Genomic DNA, 17302 nt, shown 5'->3' on the forward strand with positions numbered 1-17302 from the left:
CTTTTTAGGGTATGAGTCCTTTTCTGCGGCTCTTCAGTTTGGGGTCCCGCAGGGCTCAATTCTAGAGCCTCTGCTTTTTTCATCATATTTACAGCCCTTGGGAACCATCCTTAAAAAGCATGGAATTTCCTTCCACTGTTATGCTGATAACTGCCAGATTTATCTGCCTCTGAAGCAGAAAGATGCCTTCTCTATTAAACTACTTCTGGCATGTCTAGAAGATATTAAAACTTGGATGTCCCTAAACTTTTAAAAATGTAATTCAAGAAAAATCGAGGAGATTGTGTTTGGTCCTTGCGGACCTAGTGATCCCTCCGCTATTGATTTGGGACCCCCGGCATTTTAAACTTGTTGTTACTAATTTGGGTTTTAAGATGGACAGTGACTTTAAATTGGACACTCAAATTAGGGCTCCTGTCAAGTCCAGTTTTTATCATTTAAGGTGCTTGGCAAAGGTAAGACCTATTTTATCCAGGCCACATTTTGAAACAGTAAGCCATGCTTTTATTTCATCTCATTTGGATTACTGTAATGCACTGTATTTTGTAGTAAGTCTGTTTCTTCTCTTTCGTCTGCAGCTGGTTCAAAATGCTGCTGCACGACTTTTAACCCAGAATTTGCAAAAGAGAGCACATAACTCCCATACTGGCTTCACTCCATTGGCTGGCTGCCTTTAATCTAATGTGCTGATTTATAATTTTAATTTAATTCTAATTAGTATTTTATATTTCTTAAGTTATTCAATGTATTGTTTCTTAGGCATGTCAAGTGTACGGCACTTTGTTTTCAGCTGGGAGTTGTCTGAAAGTGCCTTATAAATAAATTGCTTGCTTATAGAACAATAAAGTGTTGTTAAATTGTTTGCTGACAACAGGAAAAACTTAGCTCTGTGAACCTGACTGGCTCTCTGGCGGCTGGTCCCTCTGACTTCTCCCCTCCTGCCGCACATGAACCAGCTGACTGACCATATGACTCATTTTCTCATTCATGAAGCCGGAGCAGACAGAAACATAAGAGCAGACATTGTAGCTATATCTTATTCAGTATTTGATTAAAATTACTTTTTTCTCCCCTCCTGTTTCTACGGTAAATATCATGTCAGCACTGATGCATCTTCATATTCCAGCTCCTCTGGATTAAATGGAAGCTCTACTCTTCATTTACCCGTTGCCACACATTGCTATGGTGAATTCTGATACCAGGGCCCTGTTTCAGGAAGCCGGTTTAGAAAACTCAGAGTGAAAAACGACACTCACGGTTGAGTAACCCCGAACTGTCCAACTCGGAATATTCGGTTTCAGAAAGGCTGATAACAATTAGTTCAGTCAACGCGGAGTTGCTTTAACCCCAAGTGAAGCGCGCGGATGAGGATACATAAAGCCCTGATAAGCGGAGCACAGATTAAGCGAGTCACCATGGAGACGGAGGGAAAGAAGGCGCGGTCAATGTATGTCACAGCGCTTGAGGCCGAAATTCTGATGGCAGTATATGCCGATAACATACAAATTCCGCGGAAAAAAGTAACACAGCCACAGCTGCAAAAGAAAGGAAGCATGCATGGCAAAACATAGCCGACAGAGTCAATGCGTGAGTGTTAATATAAACATTGATCTAGGGATTTCCACCCATTTAACACGTTATTTTATCATATGTTATTTTATTTGTTATTTTATACATTTTATTTTGTGACGTGATGTGAGCGCAGGTGCAACCCAACAGGCCCCAAACGTGCCTGGCAGCAAGTAAAAATGAAATATAAAAATATAGTCCAAACAGGTAAGGTGTAATTGTATTATGAGCCATAGTGCTTGGTCTGTTTGTCCGATGTAAATCAATTGCAGTTAGAGGCTACATTAATTTTCTTTCTGTAAGCACTTATTGAAATTATCTGAGCACATTACAAGTACATATTTGCTTACTCTGTATGCTCAAATGTGACCCGTTATAGCCAACAGAAAAAAAGCGGAGGCCCGAAAAACAGGTGGGGGTCCTCCACCACCACCACTCACAGAGGCTGAGCAGTTGGCCCTCAGCCAAAACAGTGGGCGCCCTGTGGCCGAAGGCATCTCTGCGGGGACATCCTCTGAGTCAATAACCCCGCAAGACACAAGTGCCGACATAAGGGGTAAATTCAAAATAATACATGATGTGTATACATCCTTTCTTCACAGTCACCTTTGCAGTGCTACTCATTCATCTGATAAACTCTTTACCATAATGAATTATTTTGTAGTGAAGTAATTTTCCGACTGATTTTGCCTTCCCTCAGTCTTGGTTGTCTTTGAGAGCATAATGACAATGAAGTGTAAGGTGCTTGGTATGTTTGTTAATTGCCATTTGGTCCCTTGTAAGTTTAAGTGACCTGTATAAACCTCATATTCTATCAGTTGATGGTGATGGTGTACTGCATCTGGTGCAGCCTCCTGTTGAGCCAGACCAACATGCAGTTGTGAGTAATACTCCACAGATTAGATGAGTTTACAGTAGAACAGCAATGTTGTTTATTTCTTTACTACAGGAAAATAATGAAGAAACATTGACAGCTGTTACGGAGGAGGAAGCAACAGAGACACTTTATGAGGTTTACATCTTTTAATACTTTGTGTACAGGAAATACAGGCGACCAATAAAGCCAGTTGAACAAAAAATCTGTTTATTCTTCTTTCAACATGTTGAGGTGATGGGTCAAAAGAAATGATTGTGACATATGGTGTCTCTGACTGCGCTTCCATCTTGTATGTCCGTGGGAGGGTCAGGATGTTCATGGTTTGGATCACTGCTGATGTCTGGTTCAGAAGGACAGTGTTCTCCTCTAATTGTGGCAATGTTGTGAAGAATCACACATGCCACAATAATGTCACATGCTCTTTCTGGGGTGACCCTGAGTCTTTGCAGGCACTGGAACCGGGCCTTAAGCATTCCGATAGTCATTTCAATTCTGGCTCTTGTCCTGCAATTAGCCAGATTATATCGCTGCTGTGGGCCCGGTTCAGGGTCAGGGTAAGGGGTGAGCAAATAGGGTAAACATGGATACCCCCTATCACCAAGCAAGTAGCCAGTGAACTCTCCTAAGACAGAAGGATACACTTCAGTTCAAATGTCCCTGAAGCAATTGGTCTTTATATATTTTAAAGTATTCTCAACTCACCATGTCCAAATTTTGTGCTCAGTGTACATTCACGGAATATTTGTGAGTCATGGACAGAGCCTGGCCACTTGGCTTCCACATTTGTGATAATGTTGGCAGCATCACATATGATCTTCACAGTGCAGAGAACACGAATTAGCATCCATTACTATAATGAAATAATTTGTTAGTTTGAAATGCTACAGGGAACTATGTACCTGTACATTGATGCTGTGGAAAGACTTCCTGTTCACATAGTCTCCTTCATTTACTGAAGGAGCAATGATTGGAATGTGAGTACCATCTATACAGCCAATCACGCCTGGGAACCCTGAAAATAAATGTAAAATTTAAGTAGTAGTCCAAGTATCACCACATCATACATTACGTTTTGGTCACCCTGATACCTGCAATTTTGTGGCATCCCTCTTTGATAAATCTTGTGGGTCTATGACCGGGGAACACCACAAACGAGTGCAGGAGACGTTTCAGTGCAACTGTAACATTCCTGACTGCCCGACAGACGGTAGCCTTGGAAACGTGCTCAGCGTCACCAATATTATACAGAAAGCTCCCGTTTGCAAAAAACCGAAGTGCAATACAAATAATATGTACAGAACTGAGAGCATGTCCGCGATGTGTCACATGCGTAATATATGGCCTGAGGATGTTATTAAAATAAATTATAGATTGTGCTGAAAAACGGTAACATTCGCACAGGAAATCATCAGGAAATGATAAGATGTCCAAACGCGCTCTGATCACTCTCTCCCGGCGGAGAGCTCTGCGGAGAATTTGGGCTTCACGATCTACTGGCTCTTCAAGGAAGGAGCACGCCATGTCCGACACTTCCTACTGTCAGGTTTCCGACAAAGGGGCGGAGACAGTCAGGGTTAGTTGTAGTAAACCTGCTAGGGGGCAGGTTAGCTTCACGGCGTGTGTCGTCATAGTGACTCACTCAGGCTTCAGCTGAACTCGCTTTGTGAAACCGAAAAACCAGTTTTCGTTAACTCAGGGTATACTTACTCAGTTTTTCCACTAAACCGGCTTCCTGAAATAGGGCCCAGGATTTACCATGGCAGGAAAATCTAAGTACAGAGAAAACCTATCCGTTTTTCTCAATATGTAAGTTGTGTAAAAAGATAAACTTACAGGAAATTTAACAGAATGTATTAAACTGAAAGACTAGAAGTTCATTTTCAATAAAAGCAACTCATTTATCAACATCCACTAATGACATAATTGCATCATCTCTGGAAAATATGTGAAGTTGTGCATCTTTGGTTGTTTGGAACTCAGGAGACACCACATGATCTGTAAAGCATGCCAACTATCACATCAGGAGGAAAACCAGCCAATCAGGCAACAGCAGCCTCTTACATGCGTTTATAGTAAACAAACTCGGTGTGTGTGTTTCAGGTGATGTGGGTGTGCAATGTGTGCAGGAAGCAGCAGGAGTTTCTCACTCGGTCAGGGGACTTTTCCCCTGAAATGCTATCCATCAATTACAGCTTACACAGGGCTCCCCACCCACCTACACATGGGCCACTGGGTGCCACGGGGCCCTTGAGTAATGGTGCAGCAGAATGGTGGGTATTATTCATTGTTTATATTATTTATCATTTTTTTGTTCCTGAGGCCATTTAACTGTCAGCTGTGCCTGCATGCTTCTCATTTAAATTTAAACTTTTAATTAGTGAGATTGTTTTTAATTAGAGAGTGACCTCCATCTCTCTCTCTCTCTCTCTCTCTCTCTCTCTCTCTCTCACACACACACACACACACACACACACACACACACACACACACACACACACACACACACATCCTGTAATCAAATTAACAGATTAATAATCTGGTACCTTGCAGAGGATTACTGCTGGTGCTAAATACAGCATGCAGGCTAACAGCAGTGATGTCATTTCCTGTATTGCTGGGATTGGAGAGGGGGAGGGCCTTCCGGTGTGATCCATGTCAGTCATAAACTTGCTGAGCGTGTCAAGGTGTTGGTCAATATGAAGCTTCAAAATTCCTAGGAGAGCTGTAAAAACTTTAATTAAATGTGTATGTGGTTGCACTCAGACTGACTGCATGTAAGTACACATCTCAGCTTCTTTATGCTGTTGTTGTCTGTTTATGCTGTTGTTGTCTGTTTATGTCTGTTGATACAGACTCAAACTTTGTTGATCAGAAATCGGATTCACTTTCACCGTTAGTAGGTTTAACCAGTGCTTTGATATTTTGATGCTTGTGAACACTGCATGTTGTCTGGAGCTGCTGGAGAAAAGTTTAAATGTTTCTATGCTGCATCGATGTCTGCTGCTGGTTCTGGTTTTGGTAACAGAATTTAACTCAGACAGAGTTGAGATTTTATGGCCGTAAACATAGAACAGGAGTCAAAATGTAGTTTTCCTTAAACAATGAGTTTATTATTACAGTGAAGACCTTTTAAAAAAGTTGACAGTACAGGTGAAAAAGCCTTGAAACAGGTCGATAAAAAGGAAGTCTGAACAGGAAGAACTTCATATACTGCTACTAGTAGTAATACTATTAACAATAGACTCCTCAGTTCTTGAAGCTTTGGTTCTGTGTAGAGTGTGGGTATATATGTATCAGCTGGCTGACAATCTGCTCCTCCTCCACTCTCACTGGATCACACTCTGTGACTGACAGGAGGCAGAGCCCCTCGGGATTGTACTATAATGGCAGGAGGAGCAGGATGCCTAGCTCACCATCGGACCTTGCTGTGAACAACCGTTCTCGATCGCCACACTACTGTCATGGTTACGGAGAGGAAGAGCTACAGGCACACAGGCAACCAATAAGAGATGGGCGAGGTCGCTGGTACTCACAGGTGAGTCTGACAGGTGAAATTCATTTATTTGCTCACATTTCTTGTAAATTATTTGATCTGATGCGGGAAGCTGTTTAATAATTTATTTTCTTTAGAAATGAAAGATGAAATGCAACAAAGAAAATGGAGTAGTTGTTGCACAGGTGGTTGACCAGGTCTGCTAGTGTAAAGGTTGAACTGCGTTCCAAATAACTTTTGGGAAAGTTGCTCTCCAGTGCATCCATCAGAGTGTGAATGTGTGTGAATATTAGATAGAAAGCACTGCATAGTATTAAAAAAGTGCTTCTATGAATGGGAGAATGAGGCATGTTGAGGCATATAGCGCTTTTCATTCTGTTTGAGGACTTTATACAACATGCCACTGACACCCATTCATTAAATTCATTCATACGATTGTCTTTGTTACATGGACTGGTTGTCATATAGCATTTTTCTGCACTCCCCGAGTACACAACGTGCTATAAAAGAACCATTCTGTTTGCCAAAAGCAATTAATTAAATGTTTTAACTATTTTTCACTAGTTTAATAGTTTTTTCTTAATGATTTAATTAATTTCATTTATTGATGGTTAAGTCGTGCTATGAATGACAGTTGAGCTGTGATAAACATAGCAGGCTTCAGGGCTTACCAAACTGATGATGATGATGATAATGTTCACCTTTCTCACCTCCTGGCTCAGGATCACCCTCTAGACCAACGTCAGGATGAGCTTGAGCTGCGGCGACAACAGGAAGTGGAGTTTCAGGCACGGTACCGTAGTGACCCAAACCTTGCCCGATACCCAGTGAAGACACAACCAAGTGAAGAAACCATGAGGATGTTAGCTCAGGTAGGCAGGGTCCGCCACCAGCGCCGCCACAGTGATGTTTCCCTGGCAACCCCAGAGCCTGACCACCTGACCATGAGGCATTCAGGTAAGGGCATGTCCGCCCATCTACTCACATCTTATTTTGTCTCTGTCAGTGCGCCCCAGGGCAGCTGTGGCTACAATGTAGCTTGCTATCACCAGTGTGTGAATGTGTGTGTGAATGGGTGAATGACTGAATGTAGTGTAAAGCGCTTTGGGGTCCTTAGGGACTAAGTAAAGCGCTATACAAATGCAGGCCATTTACCATTTATTAGCAGGCTGTGATCGGTTTTACTCGTTTCATTCTCAGCTCTTCGTCAGAATCTGCCTCTGGGATTGGTCAAATCTGGAGGTCAGAGGTCATACTCTGTGGACCGTGCAACCACTCACATAAGCCCAACATATTCCCGTCACAGCCCATTATCACAACAACTACTGGACCCAAGCTCAACCCTGAAGAGGAAGCCAGCCACTGAGAATGTAGCACAGAGGAGTCGGCATGTAGGGAAGATGCACGTGATTGGCAGCTTTAGCAGCTCAGAGGAGGATCTTGTTACCACACCTGAGTACACTAGCCCTGATGAGCCTGACAGTAAGTGGCTACATGCTAACAGCCAGTCAATCATTTTTCTTACATGTGTGCACATTGCTTGAGAGTTGTTTGTCGCGCTGGATATGATACAGCCACTGGTCACGAGAGAGAAAAGTGTATTCTCTGACCCGTGATCAAGTGGTTATTTTTTTTATTCAAAATATTTTTATTGAGTATTTGTGGATATAGTTTACAAAGAAAAAAAGAAGACGGAAAACACAAGCTGTTTACAATGAATACTAAACAGAACTTCTCATGTTGGAACATTGTTTTCCTCTCGACGTGAAAAAAGAAAAAAAAAACTAAAAGAGGGAAAAAACCACACAGAAGTTAGCTATACCACCACTACAGCTACATTACAGCTTTGCCTGATAGTTGCAAATTAAGGAGCTTGTCCAGTAAATTAGCAGCTGGAGCTTCTGGAAAATTGGAGAGGTGGGATTGCAAAAAATTTCTGAGTTGTAAGTATCTAAAAAAGTGAGTTTTGGGAGGACTGTATTTTCCTGCCAGCTGATCAAATGATGCTAGTTTATTATATATAAAGAGATCTTTAAAGAAAATAATACCTGCTCTAAACCAGACCTGGAACAAGTTGTCCAAAGTTGGGGGGAGGAATAGGTGGTTTGAAAGGATGGGGCTTTGAAGTGAAAAATTATTAAGATTGAAATGTCTCCTTAACTGTGCCCACACCCTGAGGGAGTGCCGAATTATCGGATTAGATGTAAAGTTGTCAATGGATAAAGAAAGAGAAGAACCCAGAAAGGAGGCAAGAGAAATACCCTGAGTTGAGTCTAATTCCATTGCCAGCCAGCTGGTGGGGCCCACACCCTCCCCAGACTGTAACCAGTAGGTCAGGGACCGAATATTGGCAGCCCAATAGTAAAAGCGGAAGTTGGGGAGTGCCAGACCCCCTTCAATCTTAGGTTTCTGTAAATGCATCTTAGCTACTCGAGATCGTTTACCCTTCCAAATATAAGAGGAGATTATAGAATCTAGAGTTATAAAGAAAGACTTGGGGATGAAGACTGGTAAAGATAAGTATGAGAATTTAGGAAGGATATTAATTTTAATTGAATTAATTCATCCGACCAGAGTTGTGTTCAGGGGTGACCACTGTTGAAGGCTTTGTTTGACATTCTTCAATAGTGTAAAAATGTTGGCTTTAAGAAGTTGTTTATACTTTCTTGTAATTGTAATACCCAGGTAGGTGAACTGCTCTTTGATGGGGAAACCCAACAAACCTATTGGAAACGCTTCTTCATTTAGTAGACAAAGTTTGCTCTTGGACAGATTTAATTTATAACCAGAGACTTGACTGAAACACGTGAGTAGTGACAATATAGACGGTAGGGAAGTATTTGGATTTGAAATAAAAAGCAATAAATCGTCAGCATAGAGAGAGACTTTGTGTTCAGTTTGACCTCTTTGTATACTCTGGACAAGTTTACTGCTTCGAAAAAACATTGCTAAGGGTTCAATAGCTAGATCAAATAACAACTGGCTAAGGGGGCAATCCTGACGTGTGCCTCGTTTAAGTTAGAATGGTTTTTATTTCTGGCTATTAGTGCAAACAGACGCAACAGGGGACAAGTATAGGTACTTGATCCATGAGATGAAGTTGGGACCCAACCCAAATCTTTCCAGCACAGCAAATAGATAGTTCCATTCTACACGGTCAAATGCTTTTTCCGCATCAAGGGAAAGAACACATTCTGGAGTGTCCTTGGACGGCGTGTGCAGGATATTAAGAAGGCGTCGGATGTTGAAAAAGGGGTGGCGCCCTTTAACAAAGCCAGACTGATCTTCAGATATGACTGCTGGCAGGACCCTTTCCAACCTGTGGGCCAGCGCTTTAGCTCGGATCTTAAAGTCCACATCAAAAGCGAAATTGGCCTGTATGACGCACAGTTTGCCCTGTGTGAATGCTTCAGATAGAACCGAGTGGAGTAGAGGTACGAGCTGTGGGGCAAATGATTTGAAAAATTCTACCAAAAAGCCGTCTGGGCCAGGGGACTTCCCTGACTGTAGAGAGAAAATTGCAGCGCTAATCTCTTCTTTGGAAAATGGCGCATCCAAGATCTCTCTGTGGGTCAGGAAAGTCCAAGCTTTTAAGAAAATTTGTGATTAGTGAGTGGTTGGTGGGAGATTCAGAGGAATAAAGCTTCATATAATATTCCCTGAATGTGTCATTGATTTTGGCATGATCAGTAACGAGCACGTCATCTGAGTTAATGGCAGTTATACACTGACGTGGCTTTACACCCATTATTTGGTCAGCTAGGAGTTTGCCTGATTTCTCTCCATGCACAAAAAAATGTACTCCTACTCTTTAATAGTTGCCTCTCCACAGCATGAGTTGAAAGAAGTTCAAATTTGGTTTGGAGTTCAGTACGTTTCTTGAAGATCTCAGAGTCCTTATTGTGTGCATAGTGATGGACTAAGTCTTTTGTTTTATCGGCTAATTCTTGCCCTTCTTTTAAGTTTACCCTCTTCATATTAGCTGTGTATGAAATAATCTGTCCTCGGAGATAGGCCTTCATTGAATCCCAAACTAAAAGGCTAGAAATATTTGGGGAAAGGTGTGATGGATGTTAGAGAAAAAAGAGTACTCCCTGTCAGTTGGATGCAGATGTCACCAGATATCCCTAATCCCAAGTAGAAAGAAAGGAATGAATGTGTGAAGACACTTTTTATCCATAATAGCAAATGAACTGTACAACAGAAAATACAAATGCTATTTATGGTCTCCTCACAACACTGATAAGAAAAATAAACTGGGCCAATATGGCATGTCTGTTAATACAGAGATACACATGTTAATATGATCTCTGGTCTCCCACTCAGAGACACAGGTCTCAGAGTGTCCAGCATTCAGACGGCTACCTGAGGACACTCATGTGAGAGAAAATCTGCTCACACAGATATGTAGAGCAAAATACTGTCAATAAGGCCTCTGCAATGTTCAAGACAGTTAAACTTGTCAGGTAGTGATGTCCAGCAGGTGAAAATGCAGCTCCATGAACACACAGCTATGGATTCCAGCTGTTTGTTGCATTAACTGGCATTAACTGAGCCAGTTAATGCCAGTTAATGCGAGACAAATCTAGCTGCTCATTATAGATTTCTGGTTTGTTCAGAAAATAAAACATTGGTCATAAACCATTCATAAACCTGAAAGTCCCAAAAATGCATTGTCTCGAGTCTACGGATGTATCCGTGTATCTCTGTGGTGCTGATGCTGTGCTGAGCGGAAAGCTCCTGAAGCTTTTGAAGTGTTGGAATGTGGAAAGCTAACAATGTCCCTCTCACCAGTAGGCTAAGTTATTTTTAGCCAATTACAAGTTGAATCTGGTAGTTTGGGTTGTTAGCTAAGATACCGTCATTAAGAAGAGACACAACTAATGTGTCTATGCAAGCTGATTTGCGATGTGCACCGCTGGTGCAGCCATTTATTTTTTTGATGCACCTTCTCAGATTAATTCACTGCGTGTCGTGCACAGGGCTGGACTGGGACAAAAAAAAACCCAGCCCGGGCATTTTGACTAAAGACCGGCCCACCAGGTATTAAAGCCATAAAGCCTTTGAATGAAAACAAACGCTGTTGTGACAGTGATGTACAGTCTTGTTGGTATATGTATGATTTCTATACATTTTACGTCAGATAAAAACTTTGGTTGTAAGCTTCAGATAATTATTTAATAACAGCCAGACATTTTAAATGAGAATAAGAAAGTATTTCTTTGTGCCCCCCTCTCCCTGTTAATGCCCTACCTGGCCCCCCTGGCAAAACTTTGCTAGATCCACCCCTGCACAGTTACCAGCTGTCAGCTACTTAGAAAATGATATTGGTGTTATTTGTCTCTCAGAAACAGTTCATAACTTCCCTTCAACCCATTCATGTCACCTAAAAGGTAAACCTGTTTCTCCATCACTGTTCAGCTCTGATGATTCAGTAAGGACATCTCCTAGTTTCATCTTCATGTTTCCCTCTCACCAGATATACAAACCGATATCATGACCAGCAGGTTTTACAGCTGTGGCTCCAGCAAACCTCAGCTGATAGTAGAAATTGATATTAAATAAATTCTAACAACATCTGATCAAGCTTAAACGTGCTGCTGTTGTTTAGCGCGACATCCGCTGGTTTCCGCTTTCTGGCATAAAGTGGGCAATAAACAAACAAGAGAGAAAAGCCGATCAGCTGATCATTGATCAGTTTCATGATTAAAGTAGCAACAGGAGAGGGAGGGGGAGAGAATGAGAGAAGAAGAGGCAGCTGTGCAGCGTAAAGACAGAATAACTCCACCTTTGTGTCTTTTTCCATCCTAGACAAACTGCGTCCCTTCTCAGCTCAACACGAAACACGTAATAATTTCTCTGAATGCGGGACGATTCCGTCTTTTTACGGGACGGTTGGCAACTCTACTAACTAATCTTATGAATAAAATAAAGTTCACTATCAGTAACATCATAGCACCGACCCAGCTGTATAGAAACTCCGTCATGCTAGCTAGTTATTGTAACTGACTGTAAAAAGTCAGCACAACGAAAATAAACTCCACCTAAACTTGGTTTATATCTGACCCAGATAGACTGCAGGTCATAACTTCTTACCTGAAGTTCAGTTCACCTGACACTCGGACCGGCAGCCGCCTCGGGTCTCTGCTCCTCCTGCCTCCCCTTCCCTCATCCACCTACTGGCCTCCACCACTTGTTAATTTTACTGAATCTGTGGAAGCTCCACCATAGCCACCACCAAACAACTGAGTTATTTTTACACACCGGCCAGCATCTGTCCAATCCACCACCTTTCATTGTTTATACCGTTACAAAAAAAAAAATCATTGGCCCATCGAGCAAATGCCCGGTATGCCCGATGGCCAGTCCAGCTATGGTTGTGCCATCAGTTAACCCTTCGCGTGCCAACTGTGGCACGCGTGCCTAGGGTTGCCGACCCCTGCTCTAGAAAGTTTTGAGGATGGAATAACAATGATATAATTTCTGTACCTTTGAAGGGTTCTCTGTGATTTGGTCATTATATTATTATATTGGTTAAATTGTACTTTTTAGGGTCTGTCATGTGTTCTGGCTCTAAAGAGGTCCAGAAGGGGTTGCTCTCTGTTATTAAAGCTCCTGTGACTCTGACCTGTGCTGTAGTGAAAAGTGATGGCCCCTCTCAGGAAATCAGACATCATGCTGACGAGTTAATCTGTTGCATTTATGTTACTGGGCCACAAATCACCTGGTCAGAGATCATGAGCTCTGATTCGCTCATATGACTTTTGGCTCCTCCCCTTAAATCTTGAAGAGACTAAGTAGCACAGAATCTCTGCTACCGTCACTCTGAGAACACCTAGACCAAAACAAAAACCAGCACATTCGCCACCAAAATTGATGGTTCCATTCCTGGAGAACTCTGAAAGATCCTGGAGACATCGTTTGACAATCTGATCCAGATTAGAGCGCATGAGACTGCCGCTCTAGTGCTGTCGGACCTCCAAATCACCTTCTTTGCTCTACTTCAATAGGATTAAAAGAGGAGAGTCTGGATTATCAAGAGTCACTGCAGAGATGTAAGAATAGAAGCTCAGACTGCAGGAGAGAACGCCACGCTAGACTAACCTGCTCGTGTGTGACCACACAATACAGCGGGGTCCTTAACCAGCAGACTGTTTATGCTGCTGAGCTAGACTTCTGGTGATTACCTGCAAAATTTCTGGATTTTTGGGCATCTGTTTCAGCAACTCTAATCTGGTGGAAAGGTGGGGGAAAGGGGGCGGGGTTAATGTAGCAGTAGTCCCCCAAAGTTGATCCCCTCTATCAACTTCGGGTCTTCTCCAAACTAACTGTAAGTACTGAAGGCACAAACATGCACTTGACAATTGGACTCCAATAATCTCATTACTGACAGGAATGAACTGCTCTGCAACCTGCAGGCAGTGCTCGGGACAAACAGCACACAGAAACCTAGTGAGGAGGAGGAGAGGCTGCTAAATGGATTACAGGTTCTTTCTCATCTTCCTCTTGCTCACCTGAAGCCTCCTCCTTGTCCTTCATGGCGTGCAGGCGGACCTGTGAGTGAAGCATTTGAAAGCTATGTAACTTGGAGAACTATGATTACAAGTACACACATCAACATGTTTTGACATTTTGTTGGAGATAAATATGACGTTTCAGTGATCTGGTGTTACTGTTCTGATTTGGCTGTTCTGATTAGTTTTGTCAAGTATCTTCAGGCATTCAGACTATAGCATGTTTGTCCACATATGCAGCACAGCTTCACATGAAGACCAGGAGGAACATTCAGAGAGCAAATGTGAAGATGATGCAGCTGCATTTCACTGCTGAAGATTGAAATAAAAGCAGAAGGAGCCTCATACAGCACAAAGGAGGAAATCCATTCTGTGCTCAGGTCCATGGGTTCATTTTGCAAAGGATTCTTTTCAAAACAATGCTGGTGATGTTTGAAACTAAATTAATTTTTTATCTATCCATTGTTGAATTTGTTCAGGTTTATTAACCAGTCATTTTTAGTGCCTCTGTTTTAACGACTAATGAAGAGTCCGTGCATCCATAATTCACAAGAATCGATTGTGCTCCTAGAGGATTGTTCAGATTTTAGTGAAACTTCTTATGGTCACATAATGGCCAATGGCCATAATGACTCAAGGTCATATTTTTCTTTTCACAGACAAAATCTGTGAATTGTGATGGATGGTGAACCAGGTGAGCTGCTACATGATTGACATCCTGGTTTGCTTAAAACCAGCTCTGCTTAATGTGAAGAGTTGCTGCTTTAACAGTTTAAATCAAATTTTGATTATTTTGAGGGATGGGCTGTTTACAGCCGCATCATTTTGTTCTGCTCATCCAGAACCGAGAATTGACGTGTAAGTAAGTGTGGTTACAGCAGGTTAACTGTTCTTCCTATTCTTCCTGTTGATGATCCATAATTGGTGCCAAAAACCTCAGCTTGTTGAGCAGCTGATTGATAACGTTATTCAGCAATTTTCATGTTGGTGTTAATGTACATAGAGGATGTCTGTGTAGGTTACATGCAGGTCATGAGGAGTCTAAGGAGCTTGGAAAAAACCTCAACTGGACCTAAAGTTCTTTGAAGACGTTTCATTTGAGAGGCTTCTTCATTTCTAAAACCAAACGGTGGAGAGTCCAAGGTGATGTTGGGCAACTGGTAAAATTTATCGACCATCAACGATAGGCTGAGCCTTTCGCTAATCGTTTATACAAGAGCGATTTATTTATTTATTTGCCCAAGAGTAACTTTGCTAATACTATTGGTTAAAGTTAAGAGAAGCAGTCAAGGGAAAAAATAATAGAACTGTTTTAACGGCACCGTCTTCCAGCTACGAGCAAATGCACCCTCCTCAGAGTGTGCCCAAATGCTGCAATTCATTTACTCAAACTCATAACAGAAAGAAAGAAAGGCAGTAGCCTATGTTCAGAAAAAAACCAAACATTTTATTTAATTAAAATCCACACAATGGTTGGAAGGAAAACAAAGAGAAACTGGCTTTGTTTTGCCACTATAACTTTTTTTACACATTCCAGTGTTTATCTGTCGTACACGCTCGACCAAACAACAAACACAAAATTAAACAAAAAGTATGTTAAAAATCAAAATGTCTCTTCCAGCAAACATAGCTTTAAGTCTTTTGTTAGATTTGGCGCATCTCAAATGAATAGATAAATGAATAGTCCAAAAAGTAGAAAAGAAAGGTAAGGAAGGTAAAATATTCCCTCTAAACAAAATGTATAAATTCTAAATGTACAAATCACTCCATGCACGAATATATGCTCTCCCCATCAAAAAGTCTGCCCCTGGGCAAATATACCATCTATCGTCGGTTATTGGTCTTAAACCCTAGAGCGGGGTTGTCCCTTAGAAGGGTCGTTAATGAGGCATTTACCATGTGCCTCATCACATGAGACAAGGTGTAAAGAAAGGCGTGGCTCAGTGTGACTGGGAAGGATCTCAGAATGCATTGTAGATAGCAGACGGTGTAATAAGCCATCCTCTCTGTTCAAAGATGGTCATTCACAGTGAACATAGATGGCCTCTTTTACTCCTTTCAAATATCTGTCTTCTCACTCAACAATGTGATCGTTGGCATCCTCAAAAGATTGACCCCCACAAAAGTTCTTCCTGTGTAGATTTTGCAGGTTCACATTGTGCATTTGTGGCTTCTCTCTGGATACTCCCACTTCCTCCTACAAGCCAAAGACATGTGTGTATGTGTTTTAAAACACCTTTAACCTCTTCTGGTTGCTAGGAGACATGGACAGTAGTCAGTGGTGGGATCATGGTTCCTGGCATGGCGAGCCTGCTCCCATGTCTATGGTGAGTTGACGCCCTGCCTTGTCAGTAATCCATCAAACAAACCCTGTTCTGAATGCGGAACTGTTGTTGGTTGCTGTTATTGTTAAGTAACCATGTGTTTCCCATTGTGAATCATCAGCAGCCAGTCACATGGCAACCCTCCAAGGATGGAGAGCGTCTGATTGGTCGAATTCTACTGAACAAGAGGATGAAGGACGGAATTGTTCCTGCAGATACAGGAGCACTCCTGGGACTCAAGGTGGCCTTCTTCTGCTTTGTTCTACTGCCTTTTCTTTTTACTATTTCTTTCACTATTCTTCTCTTCATTCTCCTCTTTTGATAATACAGTTTGGTGCTGTGTGTTTGCAGGTTGTCGGTGGAAAGATGACAGAGTCTGGTCGTCTCTGTGCTTTCATCACTAAGGTGAAGAAAGGTAGTCTGGCTGACACTGTGGGTCACCTGAGACCAGGTAAACACACTGATTTTCCTGATAGGTCTTAGTTACTTTGTTCACTGAGTCAGAGGTTGCTAAAACTGAATTAGATGGACTCTACAATGTTATCTTTTCTTCTTTAGGAGATCAGGTTCTGGAGTGGAACGGTCGGGTTCTTCAAGGAGCCACATTTAATGAGGTCTACAACATCATCCTGGACTCCAAACAAGAACCACAGGTGGAGCTGGTGGTGTGTCGACCAATAGGGTGGGTCTCTGATCAAGCTGAGAGGCAGAAAATATTTCTGAGGTTGTTCTCTTCTCTTAGGACATCATAGTAACAGATTGTTGCTGATTCTATGTTCTTCAGAGATGTTTCCAGATCAGTAGAGAGTGCCCATGTCCAGCTGAACTCCAGTGAGTCTATAAAAAAACAAAAACTACATCTGTCCTGTTCATTAAGAACTTCCATAGATCTGATAGTGGACAAAGTTCCTGCTGACTCAGAATTGGTCTATTTAATGTTCAGGTTCCAGTTCCTTTGACTCTCAGAAAGTTGGCCCATCCATCTCTGTCACATCTCCAATGAGCCCCAGTGTTCTGTCTGGACAGGTCTCGGTAAGTTTACCCAGCATGCACTGCATCAGAACACAGCCACTCAGCAGTCAGTTAATAGCATTTCCATGGTGATGTGTGTTTTCAGACTGTGGACAGGCAACCTCTGGTTCCCCGGATTCAGGTAAAAATTGAAAAGGACGGCGTGTGCATGTTCATCTTTATTTACTCTGTAGTGTAGTCTTTTAGGCTGTAGATAAATGTATCACAGAAGAAGCAGAACAAAGTACTCCAAGTTTCTGGTTTTAGTGGTTCTGAGGGTATCCATTGTTGTTGTAAATGATTCAGCTTATGTGGCTATAGACAGTTCTAAAATGTGCCTTGTAGTTAAAGTACTTTGAGCGGTCGGTAAGAGTAGAAAAGTGTAGTATAAATATGAGAACTTTACAGTATAGTTCTGTTAGCACTGTTCTTGTCTGTAGGGTCCTTTGCTCTTCCAAAGAATTTTGCCTCCTTTAGCTGTGTTCCATAACTATTTTTCAATATGTATTCATGC

General features: G+C 42.0%; 1 protein-coding gene and 1 long non-coding RNA gene across 19 annotated transcripts in view; both read left to right on the top strand.

Moving 5' to 3' along the window:
• The window catches only part of LOC147304350 (regulating synaptic membrane exocytosis protein 2-like), a 64057-nt gene that overhangs the window by 8146 nt on the left and 38609 nt on the right, over positions 1–17302 (top strand). For 14 of the 18 annotated variants that reach the window (XM_086279594.1, XM_086279584.1, XM_086279592.1 and 11 more), the window contains 11 exons: positions 4547–4716; positions 5801–5981; positions 6662–6896; positions 7140–7421; positions 15713–15780; positions 15899–16018; positions 16129–16228; positions 16336–16459; positions 16562–16608; positions 16721–16809; positions 16895–16930. In XM_086279594.1, coding sequence (XP_086135720.1) covers positions 4547–4716; positions 5801–5981; positions 6662–6896; positions 7140–7421; positions 15713–15780; positions 15899–16018; positions 16129–16228; positions 16336–16459; positions 16562–16608; positions 16721–16809; positions 16895–16930 — 1452 coding nt within the window. Of the gene's footprint in view, positions 1–4546; positions 4717–5062; positions 5221–5800; positions 5982–6661; positions 6897–7139; positions 7422–15712; positions 15781–15898; positions 16019–16128; positions 16229–16335; positions 16460–16561; positions 16609–16720; positions 16810–16894; positions 16931–17302 lie in introns of those variants that run through there. The other 4 variants (XM_086279580.1, XM_086279581.1, XM_086279578.1 and 1 more) reach the window with 3 other exon arrangements.
• Positions 7460–15697, top strand: LOC147304351 (uncharacterized). Its single transcript, XR_015126809.1, has 3 exons — positions 7460–13269; positions 13358–13495; positions 13694–15697. It is a non-coding gene; the product is annotated as an uncharacterized LOC147304351 (long non-coding RNA).

Source organism: Aulonocara sp. 'chitande type north' Nkhata Bay, linkage group LG22 (genome assembly GCF_057382095.1).
Source record: "Aulonocara sp. 'chitande type north' Nkhata Bay isolate Kocher_YH1m ecotype deep benthic linkage group LG22, A_spYH_male_GT1.1, whole genome shotgun sequence".
Taxonomy (NCBI): Eukaryota; Metazoa; Chordata; class Actinopteri; order Cichliformes; family Cichlidae; genus Aulonocara; species Aulonocara sp. 'chitande type north' Nkhata Bay.